At 35.9% G+C, this 19732-nt stretch overlaps 1 protein-coding gene across 3 annotated transcripts in view; it reads right to left on the bottom strand.

The window, feature by feature from the left end:
• The window catches only part of MCTP2 (multiple C2 and transmembrane domain containing 2), a 258566-nt gene that overhangs the window by 40243 nt on the left and 198591 nt on the right, over window positions 1–19732 (bottom strand). For all 3 annotated transcript variants that reach the window (XM_034939475.4, XM_057299844.2, XM_034939474.3), the window contains 2 exons: window positions 6835–6957; window positions 4164–4205 (listed from right to left, as the gene is read on the bottom strand). In XM_034939475.4, the coding sequence (XP_034795366.2) occupies window positions 4164–4205; window positions 6835–6957 (165 nt within the window). The remainder of the gene's footprint in view (window positions 1–4163; window positions 4206–6834; window positions 6958–19732) is intronic.

Below are 19732 nucleotides of genomic sequence, written 5' to 3'. Positions count from 1 at the left end.
TGTCTGGGTAATGAGGAAGGGACTGACTAATCAACTTAGAGGATGGAAAATCATTTTAAACACTGAAATTAATGGTTTAAACTGTACTTAAATTTTAATGATGACGAACTAATTTGTGAAAATAGAATATAGATACAATACCCATTTGTATCCTTCCATTATAATATGCTCCTCAATCAATCAACAAAAATGGATTAGATGTTTCTTATTTTCTTAAAGGAAAATGTCCATATCTGTTTTTCATCTACAACTGATATAAAAGGGTCATATTGTTTTTCATAAACACTGTCAGGCAATTGTGACCTCATTGAAGATGCTAAAAGGACAGATCATTCAAGTCCTGTTTCTGACAACCTAGTTATGAACAAACCAACCCACAATGCAAGCCTTGGAGCGCAGTTTCTTTTTGATAGCATTAAGCAGGGCTTTTTTTCTTTTATTACATGCCCTTATGATTCCTTCTTCCTGATGTTAATAGAAAATGCTGAAATATTCTATGTAAGTGATTGTTGGGCTGGAAAAAGAAAGAAACTCTAGTGCAAGTATTTATACCTTCTGTAATGAAAACAAGATATTATTGTCTTGCTTGACCTTTCCTAAGTATGGGATACAGCATTTTACACAATAGTTTCTTGGTTCATGCTTCAATTACTGACCTTTACTGTGTAGAAAATTAATGCAATTTTCATTGTAATCCATCCATACAAATAAGGTCCACATGGAAGGATTCCACATATCGAATCTAATACGAATAGGAAATGTCAACTGATTGCTGTTGGCTGAACTTAGCTATTATCTGTTTCTTCTGGAGTCCCTAGAAAACTAGACTTGTAACAAGCAATTTCTTACATGAGCCATCAGGTATTAGAAAAGAGGATTTCCTCTCTTCAAAGTTTAGCTTGTACATTTCATCTCCTACAAGGCAAAAACCTAGTTACCTGAAAGTTCTATGTTATCCCTGAAAGTCTGCAAAAGAAAAGGCAAAATTGTGAAGTCTAATCTGGTTTCTAATACAAGTTACTACCATGAACTTTTCACAATGCTAAGGAACAAGGGGTTACAGTGATGTCATTTTACAACAATCCCTGTTCCAGACAATAAAAGAATGACAGACCCCAGACAGTGTCCTGGTCTGTGCATCAGAGACAGGCAGAACATGGCAAAGCATTCATCTCCTGAGGAAGTTGTGCCAACAGGCCCCGGCACGCTTTTATCTTCCACAGTCGTCCGTGATGGTATTTGGTGGGAAGGAGCACTGGCAATTAAAGAGTGTCACCTTCAAGATGGATGGTTTGGGTAGAAAGAAGTTTCTCTCCTTCTGGTTTTGAACAAAATGGCTGTGTGTTTATAATTTGTAAACAGTTCATCTCTCACTGAGTGTGTTACAGTTCCCAGAAGCATGGTCTGTCATGTCTAACACACAACAGAAGCCAGAAGGGCTCAGTGAGTAGACCTTTCTTCCAGCTCACTATGACGGGGAGTCACCCAGTGACTGTATGTCCTGGTCTATGACAAGCACATCTCGGTGGTAGAAGCTGATCTGCACAGAGAAGAAACCAAGTGTCGTAATACATATGTGTGTGTGCACTCAAAAAGTCTGAAAGTTGAAGATCCCTTTAGTTTACAAATCCCTTACAGAAGGAAGAATGAAAAGAGATGGACAAGGATGGAAAAATTCACCAGCCTTTCCTAACGATAGAAGGGTTGTGTTAAGCAGAAGAGGCATAAACAGAAGTCAAAATATCATTTTAGATTTATTCCTCTAGAAGATTTCATAGAAATATAAAATTGGGAAAGCAAAACCACCATGGTTATATTTGTCTATTAAAAAGTGTTATTCAAATACTATAATAAAAACATGTTAAGAATAAACTTTCTCTGGAGGGAAGGAGGAGAACCCTAATGCCAGCGCCCTCAACTTGGGACAGGTTGGCACAACTGGTATGGGTTTGGGCCATACTGAGATGAATGCAACAGCTCCCAGGCTTATCCCTATGGATGCTGCTGTTCCAACTCTTTCTTCAGTCATCTTTGCCCAGAAATGTTTAAAGCACAGACCAAAGGGCTGTCTCTCCAGACCTTCAGGTAGCTCTTGAAGTACATCAGTGGTAGACTAGACCTTGACAACCACTGGTCTAGACTATGACCTGATTTTGTTGCTTGCCAGTCACTGAATACCATGTTTCCATTCATCTTCTTGTTGGATACTCTCCTTTATTAGATGGGCCAAAGATACATGGTCACCGTTATACCTAAAGGGGGAAGGACATCCCCTTCTACTGGTGGTTCATTTAAACAGGCTTGGCCAAACAGGAAGAAATCTTCCTTTCATCCAGGCCTTGGTTTATAAATATTTAGAATTTTGCCTAATGTGATGTTATGATATAATAAGAAATGTATGCTTGTTCTTTGTCCCTGGTTCCTGGCACAAAGCTCCTAAAATTCCTGGAGTTTCCTAAGTGATAAGACAGATATGAACATCTTTTGCTATAATATTTGGTTTTGTCCTCAGTTCCTAAAATAGCTCCAGAGCAAGAGAGATGAGAAGAGCATCTTTTGGCTATTCATAACAAGCCCCTTTCAACCACACCTGACTTTCTGCTAATGAGGAGACTTTTGGAAAGCCTCTGATGATGGAGGAGCTGGTGGCCAGGAGAATCAACCATGATTAGAAGGTTAGAACTTTCAGTACTCCCAGCCCTGACCTGCAGGGAAGGAAGAGGGGGCCAGAGATTGACTTAAACACCAATGCCCAAACATTCAGTCAATTATGCCTATGTAATGAAACCTTCATAGAAACAAAAATACCGTTTCTGGAAGCTTCTGGGTTGGTGAACACATGGAGGTGCTCTAGGGTATGCCCAGAGAGGGTGTGGAAGTTCCACACCCATTCCCCCATCCGTTGCCCTGTGCATTTCTTCCATTTGGCTGTTCCTGAATTGTGTCCTTTATAATAATCAGTAAATATAAGAAACTATTTCCCTAAATTTTGTGAGCCATTCTAGAAATTTGTTGAATCCAAGAAAGGGGTTGTGGGAACCCCCACCTGATAGCTGGCCAGTCTGAAGAACAGGAGGCCTAGACTTGCAGTTATCACCTCATACAGGTTTAAAATAATTTCATTAATACTTCTGGTTTTTTTTTTTTTTTGGTAAAATATCCCATTATAAACCTTATTAACTTAGCTTCCCTTTGACAATATTCAATGACTTAATCACTCAGAAACCGCTAGCTAACATCAAGACATCAATAAGAAACTTGCATCTGTGTGACCCCTTTTCTGAAAAAGGTCATTTTCCTTTAAAAGTATTATACTTGATTTTATTATTTTGCTATTAATGATCCTCTTAACACAACAAATAAGATTTACTTTGTAATCCACCCCATTTGCTTCAAATGGGCAAAACCATCTGGTCCACTCAATTAATTTTAAGGCTCTTTGTATCACAGAGCCAGTGTCTTCGAATACAATTCTATTCAATGGGCATTTACACTGGATACTTACTCTCAAGGTTTCCCCTTTTGCCCTTTCCTCTGCACAAGCTTCCTACATGTTACCATCCCTCGCCCCAGATACCCACAGGTGAAGGGGACTGGAAGTCCATTAAGCTAGTAGCATCTCATTTGGCATTTCACTTGTTTCATTTTATTCCAGAAGGTTTGTCTGAAAGCGTAATGACAACAAAAGCAGCAGATTTGAGAGATTCTCCCAGGAGAAGGAAAAGGACAGATGTACACAGACATATAGCTGAAAACGCTGCCAGGAACAGCTGGGAAAATGACAGGCACGGAAGTGGGTGACCACCCCACAGAGTGCAGACATGAACCTAAAGAAGCAGCAATTTCACTTGATTTACTTTTGACTTCCCAGGCTACCTTTTATCTATAAAGGGGAAGGCTAATCTTGGCTTGCATCCAATGAAAGGCCTCCTATAGTTATGCTTTTTATAACATTTCAATTATTCCTTCTATTTTACCCTTCTCAACCTCATTTTTAAAAATCTTAAAAAGGGATATCCTTTTAAAAAGTTACAATAATATTACTATACTGGTAACTCTATAATATAAAAAAAAAAAGAGAGGAGAGAGACTCAACCTGAAGGAATGCTATCTGTTGACAACACTAGTGTTTTTTTTTTGTGTTCTTTCTTGAACATACGCACCTTGTCATCTTCATCATCCTCGTCATCTACGTCTGTGCTCTCCTGAAAGGAAATCCCACAACGTGTTTATAGAAACATCAACCGAAATTAACAAATGCAAATTAAACTCAGACACATTTTAAAGCTTGCCTACAGACTTCAAGCATTTCTATTTTTGAAATGCATTATAACCTCTTAAAAAATAACTCTTTTAAAGTTCAGGGACACTGTGGTAGGACACTAAACAATATGCATAATCTACATAAAACCGTTGACTATAAATAAAGCTATTAGGCCAGTGCCCTTGGAAGGCATCCAGCTTTAAAAATGCATTGCTGAGTTGTACTTTCTGTAAACAGTGTTGTTCTTATTCTGACAAATGAACCAACTGCTACATTAAGGCTGAGAATACCATACTCCACTAGTGCTGGGCTCATTGTTATAATGACTGCTCTCTCCCTTTGGGGCCATTACTGAAACATTAGACAGTATAAAATGCATTAGTCTGAATATAATCAATCTTAAGAATAAGTTACAGGTTTCTCTGTGGCATTATTATTTTGCCCTGGGTTTAGGGTTAGAAGGGGCAGGTGAGGGAAGGAAACTCAAGGCTCAGATCTGGACTTAAGGGTGCCTGGCTTTAGCTCAGGTGCCACAGCACCAGCTGTACTGCTAATGGTCTTGTTTAGATGAATATAAAAATCTTGGCTATTTAATGGCCAGAGTTTGATCATAGCGCTGCAATGTTTAAAAACTAATATCTGTTGGTACACAATCAAATAGGGTCAGTAGTTTGGAAAGAAAGCTCAGTGTTAGACAACACGGTCTATTTTCAGCTTGAACACTTGCATTTCTGCTTAACCTTGCAAAGGTCAGGCACGCTGTTCAGATGTCACTGTTCCACTAGTAAAAAGAATTGTCAATATCATGCTCTTAAAAGGGAGTAACTCTAAAGTATCCAGAGAATACTCTGCTACATTCCATAAAACCTCTGAGCAGTCATCAAGAAATTTCTTCAGGGCCGGTATAGCCCTACCTCCTAGAATTCTCACAAGATTCAGCTAGCAGTTTGTGTGGTACTCATGGGTCCTCTGGGGAACTAACCTATTCACAACTGGCAGCAAACATGTCTCATGAAAGCCAATGGATAGACAGGAAGGTAATGAAAACAGGCTATGGGAGGAAAAAACGCTATAATTAGGAGAAGTCTTTAGCTTGGGACATGGTTCCAGTAGTTTTTGCTTTGTGACTTTAGGCAAATCACTTCGTCACTATGCACTGTAGTTTCATAAGACATAAAATGAAAATAGTTCTTGCCTCCCTCATAGTTGTAGTTGTGTTATCGAACTAAATTAGGTAATTATTTTCAATGTTTTATAAATAAAGGCTTTATACATACATACACACTTATGTGCATATAGGTATATTAATATGCACATGTATGCCAGTATATGTACACGCTCTCACATGCACACATATGCACATACTATAAACATATATACACAGTGGGCAACATAAAACCTGCGTAAACATTGTAAAAATGTTAGTTGACAACATAGATATCAGAGATGTTTCTTTGTAAAAATTTCCATTATCTATAACTCTGTGAAACCTAGTCCTTAAATGGATCTATTAAAGCCATTCATTTATTAGCTGGTTCTATTTTCTCACTGATATGTGTTCATGCCTATTGCATTAAATAATTAAAATCAAACAGAATCGAATTTTGAAATTGCCTGAGGTGTTTCCTCTTGCTACAATACTCATTTTCCCCACCTTCCTTCCTAAGTGAAACCAGAAACCTCCCTTAAATCCATTATGAGGACATAAGGAAAAATAAAAACAGTCAGGATTTGATTGACTCTTGGGAAACCAAAGTGAAGGTGATCCATCTAGAAAGAAAATTAATCAAGTCTTAGGACTTTAGATTTTTGTTTTAAAAACTTGGTTCTTGAAGCTGGAATGCCTAGATTACATCGTAAAAAAAAAAGCCTACAAATACAAGTTCCTGGCCACCTAGAGCAGAGCAGAAAAAGATCTTATGGGGTGCAATGAGGGGGCCAGGAGCAGGAGAGTCAGAGTGGAAGTGAGATGAGTAGATGCGGAGAGATGTCTTTGAGAAAGGGTCTTGCTTTCTTCAACAGGACAGGAAGTTTGGGAATTTCCAGACAAATGTGGGCACCTGCAAATAGATGGATCTAAGCCCACCCACTCTCTGATTGCCCTGGGAGTTGACAAGCCTCTGGGAATCTCCTGAGCCTTCAAGCCAGAGAGAACATTGCATAAGATACCTTCATGGAAAGGCCGGAGTTAGCCCTGCAGAGCTCTCTGCATGCCCAGCAATGGCCCACAGAGCCAGCAAAGGTTTCTCGCTAGTGACTGAGGAGGTTGTTCACAGGAACTCTACAGAGAATCAGATGAGCACACAGACATGTGCTACCAGCATGGAAATGATAACCATGAACCAGAGGCTCCCCTCATGCAGGCCAAGACTCAGGAAGGTAAGATGCCACAGAAAGAAGACTCCAGATTATTCGTGATAGAAGACCTCCACTGCAAAATGAGTGCCTTTGCAGGGCTGCTCCTTACACCTCAAACGAAATGGACTTGGGCCACGATTTGGTGGTGGTGGTAGTTTATTGTTAACACGTTTCTCGGCAGTCAAATGTCAGAACTCCGAATCCTTGCTTACCTGGCTGTCCTGGATGCTGCTGACCTTGCCTTTCACAGGTCTGATGAAATTGTAGACAAAGATCAGCAACAATGCCAAGGGGATCATATATAGTTCAAAGTTCCAGACAGTGATCAAAAATACCTGATTGAAAGACAAATAAGAATACACGACTGCTTGATAAAACACTAGGGGAGCAATCAAATTCCTACTCATTGATGTAAGGAGATTCAATTGGACTCTTTCTAGTCACATTCAGAAACATTTCCAAACAGGTACGCACACACACAATGATCAACTCATTTTTAGAACTGGTAGCATAGAAAGAGCTGATTAGTCACACTCTGGAATAGACAGATACAGTGGCTTCATACCTGAAAAGCCCATGGATTTTAGTGTGCCAGAATTTATGGAAAGTAGTATGGAAAAAGTCCAAGGTCACAAAGACGCAGGCCAGAGGCCAATTTTGCCAAAAGTGAGGTTTATTTGAACAGGAAAGAGCCATTACTTTTTCAGTTGGCTGCCAATATTGAAAAATCCAAATATTTCAGAGAAAGACTTTGGATTTCCAAACTTTTGTTAAAGTGCTTAAAATCTACCAATTTCGAGACTATATGGACACAAGAAAATGATTGGCTGGCATTGTCTACATCAGAAAAGGTATTCCCTTAGCTGCCCAATTTCTGTCAACCTCTGAAATTTGTGACTCCTCACATAGAAAGGCAAGTGAGAATTTGAGACTGAGTCCAACTGCCTATGCTGCAATGGTTACTAGAGACATGCATGCAGGTAGATGGTTCTACCTCCAAGAAACACACTAATTAGGATAAATAAGGTGAGAACACTTTTAATTATAACATGAGGCAGGAGTGAAATTTTGGGTAAATTACTTCAAAATTTGAGTCTCGCTTTCGTTTCAAACTCACAGGTAGTCTAGAAGACGAAATAAGGTAATTTGTGGTTATCAGCTGTCTGTAAGTGCTTGAAAAAAACCACTGCTATAACATATCAACTTAGAAAAGGCAAATTACTGCATCTTAAATATGAAATCTTCCTTTCCAAAAGCAATACTGTTTCATTGCTAAAAACTTGTTCTAACATTTAAAAATTTTCTCTTTGTGATTATCATATATTGCTTTTATTTTTTGGTGCCCATTGTAAATAAAACTACTTCTTCCATTATGTTTTTCAAACTTGTCATTATTTACATATAAAAGCAAATAATTTACATATATATTTTTAACATTAGCAGCCTTACTGAATATTCTTTATTCTATCAAATAGTTTATTTCATTCCTGCGAGGTTTCTAAGAATATAGTCACATAATCTACAATTAAGGATCCTCTTCTGTTTCCTCTTTTCTATTTGTAATTTTTTTCCTGCTTGATTTCATTACTCCTACAAAAAATTGTTAAACTGTTCAGAAGGATATCACTGTTTAATTCGTGGCTTTAATGAAAATACTTCTAGAGTGATAAATCATATCACCTTAAGAACACACACAAAAACCATTTTTAATACCAGAAAATTTACATATAGGTGATCATTATTCTTTATATATTTGAAATGTTTTATTAATACTCTTTCATATCTGTTCTAAACCTAATAAAAACATGTTTTAAACAAAAATTTGTCCAGCAATTTTAACAGGGTATAATTTTTTTTTTTTTTGGATGTGTAAGTGTGAAATTTTTGAAATACTTTTTGGATCAATGAAAAAAATCAAACCACACTGATTTCCTCTAGTGTGGCTTGCTCCATCAACTTTCCTTTATTTAAAGTTTTATAATGTCAAATATATAATCTGTTCCTATAATTTTCTTCTTTTCTAATGTTTCTTTTTTATAAAATAAAACATAGCAAAAAGTAGAGCCAATAGTAATTTCTTTATTAGGTAAAGCTAGAGATTTTCCTGTTTGTTACCTATTTCCCTTTCCCTATTGTTACGTTTTTTTGGGGGATTAAGGGTTTTAATGGCATACTAAATGGTGGTTGTTTCTAAATGCCTATCTACTGGGTAAATGGATTTTATTATTATTTTAAATTACTAAATGTAACTTCAAGTAAGAAGAGGCTGACATAAAGCTATGGAGAAAAATCAGGACACATCATATTTATTTTCTTCATCATAAAACTATGTATGTCTTTGAAAAAATTACTTGAACAACCACCAGTATTAAGGAGATGGTTGTTTTAGGTAAACACCTCATTTGCCATAGCATTGGCCTCTATCGGGAATACTTAAGCAATCCTAGAAATGTTTTACAACAAAAATTGAGTTATATTTAAATATCACATTCAAATAGCCTAAAACTCTTTTAGAGTGAGACCATATTGCCTTTAGATATATATTTTTAAATCAATGCATAATTCCCATTTCTGTAGTAAAGAATTGATTTCCTAACCAACATCTTTCAGGGAAAGCAAATATAAACCCCAGAAAAATATTTTTTTTAGAAAAAAAGTCTAATTATCTAAGCATCTTCAAAGAAAGAAAGAGTTGTAACTTTGAAAGAAGGAATCAGATCTGCATGGAGTTAATTAAAAATGTTTGTATCTTTGATCCAAGAGCAGCTGCAGTCACTCTGGTGGTACCAGTTGAATAAAACTCCAATGAAAAATTTACCATTACTTCTGAATGGAGGAAACGGGAATGCACTCAGGGACAACCAGAGCCACTGCAGAGCGCAGAGGTACGCTGAAAGGAGAGTGTAAGCAAAGGTAAACCCCACATTCAGTATGTGAATGCTGCTAAAGTTGCTGGCATACATGCAGAGCACACTCAAGCAGTCTAAGATCAAAGCTATCACCCTAAGACATGCGACAAAGTTTGCATTTTGAGTCTAATAAAATTAAACGCCTTAAAAAAAAACTTGTTTAGAAGAATATAGCATAATTTACAGTCTCCACAACATAGAATTACTGATATCTAAGATACAATTCAAAATCACTCAACATACAAAGAGTCAAGAAAATGGAATCTATTTTCAAGCAAGAGACAATCAAAAGATACCAACTCCAAGGTGAACTCTATGTTGAAATTATCAGAAAAGAACTTTAAAACACCTATAAAAATTATGCTCGGTGAGGCAATGGAAAATAAACTCACCATGGGTAAAACAGTAAATATAAGCATAAAAAGTAAAAATTAAAAAATAATTGCCCAACTAAAAAATACAACATTAAACATTAAAAAAAAATCAATGGTTGTTTTTAGTAGCAAAATTAATAATGAAAACGTCAGTGACTATAAAGATATCAAGAGAAATCATCAAATCTAAAAGACAGAAAATAATAGAAAAAAATAGAAGGTCTGGAGACCATCAAAATTTCAAAAGTTCTAACGTGGGTATTTGGAATTTCAGAAAAATAATAATGGGTAGAAAAATATTTAAAGAAGAATTGGCTGAATACTTTTCAAATCTAGGAAAAGACAAAATGTACAGATTAAAGAAGTCCAGAGGATCTCAAGAAGAGTAAATTTAAAGAAATCCAGTCTTGGGAATAAATAGCATCACCGTATTTCTGGAAAATAAAGACAATAAAAAAATGTTGATAAAAGCTAGAGAGAAATGACATTATCATAATACAACAATTTGAATCACCATAGATTTGTCATCAGAACCCATGGAGGCAAGGGGATAACAGCATTTTTAAAGTGCAAAATGAAAAACAAAATCAAAAACTTTAGACTCAGAATTCTATATCCAGTAAAAATATCCTATAAGAATGAAAGTTAAAGATTTAGATATGAGAAAATTAAAAGAATTTTTTATCAGTAGACCTGCATATCAATAAATACTAAAGGAATTCTTCAAGGTGAGGAAAAATGATACCAGATGGAAATGCAAACTTCAGGAAGAAATGAGTATCAGAAGTGGTAGATACATAAGTAAATAGAAAATATTATTTCTTTTATTTTTTAGAATGCTTATAAATGTTTAAAGCAAAGCTTATAACATTATCCTGGTGAGGTGTATAATGTATTTAGGTGTGAAACACAGGAAAACTAATATAAAGGAGGTTAGAGGTAGATGGACATTTGGACTTAGGTGACATGTAATGTTTCTCTGTTTCAGATGAAGTTATACAATATTAATCTTAAATTGACTGTGAAAAGTTAAGGGAAAAATATACACACATACACCTTAATACTCAGAGCAACTACATAAAAAAAGCAGGGAGGAATAAATTGTAAAAGTAAATAGATACATGGAAATCTGAAAGGCAAAAGAAGAGAAACAGAGGAGTAAGAGGTAAATATAAAATGACAATTAAAATCCAACAATACCAAAAATTACATGAAATATTAATGAAATAAAACACTATAAACAAAAAAGGCAGATAAAAATATAGTGAATAACTGTGGCAAAAAAAAGGCGAAGGAAAAAATGGCAAAATACAACCTAAAAGAACTGAACAATATATAAATTGAATTATCAAAAATGTCTTCACTAAGAAAAATTTAGGGGCAAATGGTTTCACTGTCAACTTCTATTCAACAATGAGAAAAGAAAGAGTATCATTTTGGAAAGAATGCTTACCAACAATTTTATGAGGCCAGTATTACCCTAATATCAAAATCTGACAAAACTGTTACAAAGAAATAAAATTACAGACAAATGACCAAATATGAACTTTGATGCAAAAGTCTTCAAGAAAATAGTAGTCAATTAAATCAAGAAATATATGAAACTAAATTACGACCGAGTAGAATACGTTCCAAGAATGAAAAATTGATTTCATATTCAAAAATCAATGTAATTCACAATATTGACAGAATAAAGGAGAACAGGTATGTGATTATTTCAATAGATACAGAAAAAGCATTCAACAAAAATTCAACACCCTTCTACTCTTAACAAATAATAATTGAAAGGAATTTCATCAATTTGTTAAAGGACATCTGTAAAACTTTTATAGTTACCATACTTGATCATACTTGGCAGGGGTTTATTGTACATAAATTATACCTTGAGAAGTTGATTAAAAAGACAAACACAAGTTAAAAAAGAAATGACTCACGCATGCAACCACATGAATCTTAAAAACACACTGAGTGGAAAAAGCCTTCTACAAAACAGTACCTACTTTTGATTCCATTTATATCAAGTTCTAGAACAGACAAAATGATTTTACAATGGGGAAACTTGCATGCACCCCTTAAATTAGGAATAAGGCAAGGATGTCTGCTTTCACTACTTCTATTCAGTATTGAATGAAATGTTTTAGCCACTACAATTAAGTCAAACAATGAAACAAAAGGCGTAAATATAAGAATAAAAAAAGTACAACTTTTTTAGCAGATGACATGATTTTTTAAATGTACAAAATCCTAAGGAATCTACAAAGCAAATCCTAGAAATGACAACTAAATTCAGCAAAGTCCATGGTATAAAGTTATTATTAAAATATCGAAATCATTTTCAGATGTTAATACTAGCAGCAAAACATTAAAAAATAAAAATTTTTAATTTCCATTTATAGTAGCACCATGAAAGCAACACAGTATTTTAGAATAAAATTTATAAAACATGAGCAAGATATCCTCACTGGAAACTATGAAAGATTATTAAGAAACATTACAGAATATGTAAATAAGAAAATAAATATGCCTAGTTCATGGAGTGGAAGATTTGGTATTGTTAAGGTGGCAGTTATTCACAAATTGACCTACAGATTCAAGCAATCCTTATTTTATAGAAATGGGTAACCTGATTCTAAACACTATATGAAAATGCAGGCTGGGTACGGTGGCTCATGCCTGTAACCCTAGCACTTTGGGAGGCCAACACAGGTGGATCACCTGAAGTCAAGAGTTTGGGACCAGCCTTGGCCAACATGGTGAAACGCTGTCTCTACTAAAAATAGAAAAATTAGCCAGGCATGGTGGCATGTGCCTGTAATCCCAGCTACTCGGGAGGCTAAGGCAGGAGAATCGCTTGAACCCGAGGAGCGGAGGTTGCAGTGAGCTAAGATCGCGCCACTTCACTCCAGCCTGGGTGAAGGAGCAAAACTGCATCAAAAAAAAAAAAGAAAAAATAAAAAAGAAAGAAAGAAAGAGAAAATGCAAATGGCATGCAATAGTCAAAGCAATTTTAGCAAATAACACACTAGCTGACTTCACAAGTTATTATGAAGCTGTAGCAAAGCAGTAGTAGTGTTGGTGAAAAGACAGACTTATACATCAGTGGAGTAGAAGATAGAGTCCAGAAATAGATCCACATAAAAGTGGTTGATTTTTAAGAAAGTTGCCAATGTAATTCAATGGAAAAAATGGTATTTTTTTTAAACACTGGCACTAGAACAACTGGATATATGTATGGGGAAAAAAAATCACCTATTCTTACCACATAACATACAAAATTTAACTCTAAATGGATTATACATCTGAATGTAAATTCTAGAATTTTAAGACTTCTAAGAAAAAAGGATAAGAGAAAAACTTGCCATCTTAGAGTGGGCAAAGATTTCTTAGGACACAAAAAATATAAAGAGTAATATAAAAATAGAAAAAAAAATAGGCTGGGAGTGGTGGCTCACCCCTGTAATCTCAGCACTTTGTGAGGCCAAGGTGGGAGGTCTGTTTGAAGCCAGGAGTTTGAGACCAGCCTGGGCAACATCACAAAAATGAGCTGGGTGTGATGGCATGTGCCTGCAAGTCTCAGCTACTTGGGAGGCTGAGGCAAAGAAATCACTCAAGCCTAGAGGCTAGAGGATGCAGTGACCCATGACTGCACCACTGTACTCCAGCCTGGGTGACAGAGTGAGACAGCAACCCCCCACCACAAAAAAAAAAAAAAGACTTCATCAAAATATAAAATATACTCCTTTTGCTCTTTGAAAGGAAATGAGAGGGCAAGTCGCAAAATGAAGAAAATATTTTCACTACATATACTGAAAGGGAACTTGTTTCCAGAAGATAAAAAATTATTACAATTTAATAAGACGACTCAATATAAATGTGCAAAATATTTGACCAAATCCTTCAAACACAAAAAAGCCATATTAATACCTACAAACACATAGGAAGATATCCAACATGATTATGCATCAGGAAAACACAAATTAAAACCATTGTGAAATCTGATTTCACATGTATTAGAAGGGCTAAATTTAAAATACTGGTAATATAAAGTGTTGACAAAAATGTGGAGCAACTGCAGCTCTCACACATCCTTGGTAAAAACACAAAATGGTACATCCAATTTGAAAAACTGTATGGCAGTTTCTCAAAACATTGAACATATATTTACCATAATTCACAGCTTTTCTACTTCTGTATAATACGTCTCACAAAAGTCTTGTCCACAAATGTTCATAGCACAGCAGCATTATTCTAAATAACAAAACTGGAAATGGCCCAAATGTCAACAAAAAAGTGAATATATCCACACAGTAGAACAATACTCAGAAACACAACAGAAAACTCACATATGTTAGGACCATTGCTTGAAGCTTGGTTTCTCTGGCACCAAGGAAACTTCTTACTCTACCATGCATGTCTTCCCAATATGTTCCATGACATAGGTGCAGCAGCGACCAGTAGGTGTAATTTCAAAAAAATCGCCTTAAATTTTCAGCTGCAAATATTTCTTCACTTTCTATCCTAAAACTTATCTGCAATAGTTTTTATGAAAATGTATACATGCTAAATCTCAGATAGGAGAACATGACTCATGAAAAGATTAATTTTTTCCTGAGGAAAACCCTGAAGATAAAAATACCTTCAAGAGTCCATGGTTCCAAGCTAGCTGTGACTGAAGAACTTAGCTAGCATTGCCATAGACACTTGAACAAATCTAACAAATCTAACAAATCCCCTATGTATTGTTTCTTTAAGTATGACACGAGAAGGATGTAACCTCATGTCACAAAAAAATTTATCATGTCTATCAGGTTTCATGATGAAATGGTGATGAAGTGATCTGTAACCAGTTAAGTAATCAACCAAGCCATTAACTATCTTGTAAACATCCAAGAGAATGCCTCTACTAAAAAGTAGTTAACTTCAGACACCAAGTTCAATGAATGACATGGCTGTTCCCCTAAGTACTCTGGGATCTCCTCATTTGAAATTATCTTAAGATTCTGCCCTTTTGTCCTTCAAGAGTGAATTTGAGATTAGGAAACAGCCAAATTACAAGAAGCCGAGTCTCTGAATAATTCTCAAAAACATTGCTTTTGTTGAAACAAAGCAAAGTATGATTATAGAGATTAGAGTTTGCATCTTATGGCTTACACACTGTCCATGAAAGTAGTGTTTAAAAAAACTGAACAATGAAATCAAGAGCCTCATTTGAATAAATATATTTCATTATGGTTGTTCATACAAAATCATGGGTTGTTTTATACTTGTATTTTGTAAATAGCTAGGCATGCCGCAGACATTTGGGAATCTAGCCAACATGGCCATTATTTAGAATAGAACTTTGATCCAACATTGGTCAAAGTAACCAGGTGATCTTAAATTGCTCTTCTGTTTTATAGTCACCTAAGATGACATAAGTACATTAAGTATATAATAATAAAATTAAGTGTTCTTTTGTGGTAGAAAATCTTAAGAGAATGCTATATGTTCTCTATATTTGCCATCATATAAATTAAGTTTCAGCCAATGAAAAATCTACTTTCTGTTGTGTTACCCATTCCTACACCACAAACCAAATGTAAGAAAAAGAATAGATAGGCCCAACATCCACCTTCCTTGCCACCAACCCAAACTCTCCAACCTTACTAAACTCCTGGGTTAAAACTGAAACAAGAACAACATCTCAGGAAGTCCAAGGAAGGGCTAGTTGATTTCTTCTAGTGTAAGGTACTGTTAATTCAAAATCTAATGATTTTGTATGAATACTTAAGAGGGCTAGAAGCTGGTTCATCTGAAAAGTACTAAAGAAGATTCTAAATTTCTTTTAAAAACCACTGGAGTGGTCTTTGAGACAAGAAAGTAAGAAAGGGCAGCACACACAGACACAGACACTTTCAGAATACTGTGTACATCAACTCATTTGTCATAATAAAGATAAAATCTAGATATTTGAAACAGTGTATCTTTAAATAATCATACCATCTTTATGAAAAATCATCCTATTGTATAGGGCATAATTTAGAGGGGGAAAACACATAAGTATGATTATCTTAGAATAAACATATTCGGTAAAGGTGAAACAAACAGCTGTGTTAATTCTGTTCAAAAAAAATCCAGGGTTAAATTTAAAAAAAAATTATAATTTGACCAGGTACACATTCACTTCTAAGGTAACAAATCAATAAGTAGCCCCTTCTCAAGAAGTTGTAACTGCCTTTTTTTGTTAAAGCAGGAAAAACATGTCTTACATATCACTATACCAAAGCAAAACAACAACAAAACACCACTAGGTTTTATCAAGAGCATCGAACTGATTAAAATATTGCATTTTTCCCTAGCCAACATTAAGACATTCAGACTTCATAATTTAACAGTTAAGACCTTTCATTAACTGGCTCAGACTTGGTTGTGTGTCATAATCCAACTGCACCATACATTCTAGGTTCCTAATCACACCGCACCATTTGCAAACCTTAAGATATAAAACGATGTTCAGGACTTTGCTTTCGAACATACCTTTCTCTAATTTAGAAAGCTATTTTCTCAACTGCTTGACCATTTCTTCACTTATAATGTTCTATCCCTGGGCCATACAAACTAAATTCATCTTCTTGTCACTACTTTATTACGTGGATAAGTTTATTACTCATTTTTTCTTCAGTACTGATTTGTTAAACACCTACCTTGATTTAGACACAAGAGTAAACAAAAACAAACCAAAAGCAGCCTTTATGTAGCTTAGATTGTATATGAGGATTGAAGATGAGATAGAAAAAATAAACTATATATATCAGGCGGTAAAAGGATCCACCATGAGAAAACAAAAGAGAGACAAGGAAGGGAAGGAGTATCAGGCAGTGGGGCTGGGTTTGCAATTACATGTAAGGTAATTAGGGAAGAAATCACTGAGAGGGCAATAAGTGAGCAAAGACTTTGGAGGAGGTGTGGGAATCTAGGTGAATAATGTTTCCAGGCAGAAGAAAGAGCAAATGCAAAGGCCCAGAATCGGGAGTATGCCTTCTTCCAGTGTTTTGTTTATTTTTTTATTTTTTATTTTTGAGACGTAGTCTCACTCTGTCACCAAGGCTGGAGGGCAGTGGCACAACCTTAGCTCACTCACTGCAACCTCCACCTCCCAGGTTCCAGTGATTGTCCTGCCTCAGCCTCCCAAGTAGCTGCGATTACAGGCGCCCACCACCACGCCCTGCTAATTTTTTTTTTTTTTTTTTTTTGTATTTTTAGTAGAGAAGGGGTTTCACCATGTTGGCCAGGCTGGTTTCAAACTCCTGACCTCAAGTTATCCTCCCACCTCACCCTCCCAATGTGCTAGGATTACAGGCATGAGTCACCATGCCCAGCCTTCCAGTGTGTGTGTGTGTGTGTGTGTGTGTGTGTGTGTTTGGGTTTTTTTTTTTTTGTTTTTTTTTAAAAAGGCAGCATGGACTCCTTGTGTCTGAAGCAGAGTGAGCAAGAATATTGGAAAGAGAAGTGAAAAAGGAACAGGAGTTGGCCACAAGGGGCCTGGTTGATGGCTGTAAGGTCCTTGCCTTTTATTCTAAGGGAGTTGCTAGACTGCCAAGAGGGCGGGAAGCAGAATAACATGATTTGATTCATATTTAAGAAGAATTACTGTGGTTGCATAATGAGAACAAATCATGAAGAGACAATACATATTTCATTTACAAAGCTATTGAAAAGACCAGGTTAGAGTTAATTGTGGCCTAGAATTAAGGTGATGGCAGTGGAATTAGTGAGAAGTGACCATGTTTTGACTTGTTAGAAAGTAGGGACAGAGGAGTTGCAAATAGTTTAGATGAGAAGATAAAAAGGGAATGATTGAGAATGATTTGAAGATTAAGAGCTTGAAAAACTTAGATGAATGGATTTGTCCATGCATTGAGACAAAGTCTGTAGGAAGAGCAGGTTTGGGGAGGGGAGTACGAGGTGCCAATTAGATGTCCACGTGGAGACACACAGTAAACCTTAGATACATGGTTTGGAATTCAGGGTAGAGGCTATGGTTAGATACGTAAATTTGTGGATTATCAGACTCCAGATAGCATTTAAAGATATCAGACTGGATAACCTTAGCAAGGAAGCAACTAGAAAGAAATGGCCCAGAATTGATTTCTACAAAAGTCCAAATTTAGAGTTTGAGAAGATAGGGGATCAGAAAAAGAGCCTGAGGAAATGCCAGAGACAAAGAGATACATTAGGAGATGGCTGTATTCTTGAAAATAGATAAAGTATTTTAAAGAGGACGGCCACAATATATTTATAAGTAAGATGCTGAGATGTGGTCATTGGTGACTTGAAATGAGAGTTTAGTAAAACGATGAGGCAAAAATGAGATAAGAGTGAGTTTGAGAGAACGGGGAAAATTGTAGACAGGAGACATAACTCTTTGAAAGGGTTTATTACAATGAAGAGCAGAGAAATATGGTGATAGCTGGAAGGGACTGTAGCAATAAATGAGGAGAGAGAGATAAATAAAATTATGAGGCAGGAGATGGGAAATAACAGTTGGAGCACTACCTTTGAATCAGTGATAAGGGTGGAATCCACTGTAAAATGGAGTGTTGGTCTTAGCAACAATTCAGGTCATCCATAGCTACAGAAGGAAAAGCAGATGACACAGGCATAGACGTCGGTAGGGGGATAGATATAGAGGGGGTAGGGTAGCAGTAGAGGGGCACTTATGTCAATCATGGTCATTCTACGAGAGTGAGGATGAGGAAAAGAAGTATTAAAGGTTCAAGGCAGAAGAGAAGTTATGAAATTGTCTAGAAGAGTGAAAAGGAGAGTGGATTATAGAAGTGTAATACAATTTTCAGGATGCACTAAATATTTTTTTTTTGGAGCCATGCTTACCTGAGGTTCTGTTAATCAAGTCTAATGAAAGTAGAGAAGGCAAGGAAATTCTTTTAAAGATGGACTATGTGATCTGAGTTATTGGTGAGGAATGGTATAAAGGAGAGAAAATAAAATGTAAACACAATGAGTACACTAATTAACAGATTAAAAGCAGCTGAACAGAAAATTAGTACACTGAGAGATAATTCCAAAGAAATTATTGAAGACACAGACCACAGAAAGAAGGTTATAGATATACAAGTGAGGTTAAGACACATGGAAGGCAGAAATGAGAAGATCTGATAGGTGTCTGGGGTGGAGAAAGGGGTTAAACAGAGAACGGAGAAAAAGCAATATATAAAGAAAAAATGCCTGAGGATTTTCCAGAAATGCTGAAAGATTAATATAGGAAGCCCCCCTTCCCCTAAAAATTCCTTGTCAGGATAAATTAAGAATAATCTATATCTAAAACTGTCATAGTAGAACTGAAAAAACAACTGGGGAAAAGAGGAACACTTAAAAGCAGCTAGAGAGAAAAAATAGTTCAACTACAAAGGAAAAGTAATTTGAGTGACTTTATTCCTCAAAGCAACAGGGAAAGCAAGACGACAGTAGAATAATTTAACATATATATTCTTTCAGTCTTTCAATTTAGAATCCTGTATGTCACAAATTATCTTTAAAGGAGAGTGAAGCAGAGACATTTTCAAAAAAACATGAGCTAGTAGTGCTTCTCACCAGAAGACCCTCATGAACTTAAATATCAAAGATATACTTCAAACAGAAGGACAACTGCCCCAAGTATAAAGGCAAAATGCAAAAATGTATGGTGCTCAAAAACAATGGTAAATGTGCATGCCAGTGTAAATAAACATTGACTTACGAGAGTGAAGCATAATTTGAAATGAGACTGTCCAGAATTTAAATAGAGAAAAGCAAAAGCCTACAAATTGGGAGGGGTATAGTTTGATCTG

This window comes from Pan paniscus, chromosome 16 (genome assembly GCF_029289425.2).
Source record: "Pan paniscus chromosome 16, NHGRI_mPanPan1-v2.0_pri, whole genome shotgun sequence".
NCBI classification, from domain to species: Eukaryota; Metazoa; Chordata; class Mammalia; order Primates; family Hominidae; genus Pan; species Pan paniscus.
Note: the sequence above shows the minus strand (reverse complement) of the source record. Positions and strands in the feature narration are given on the sequence as shown.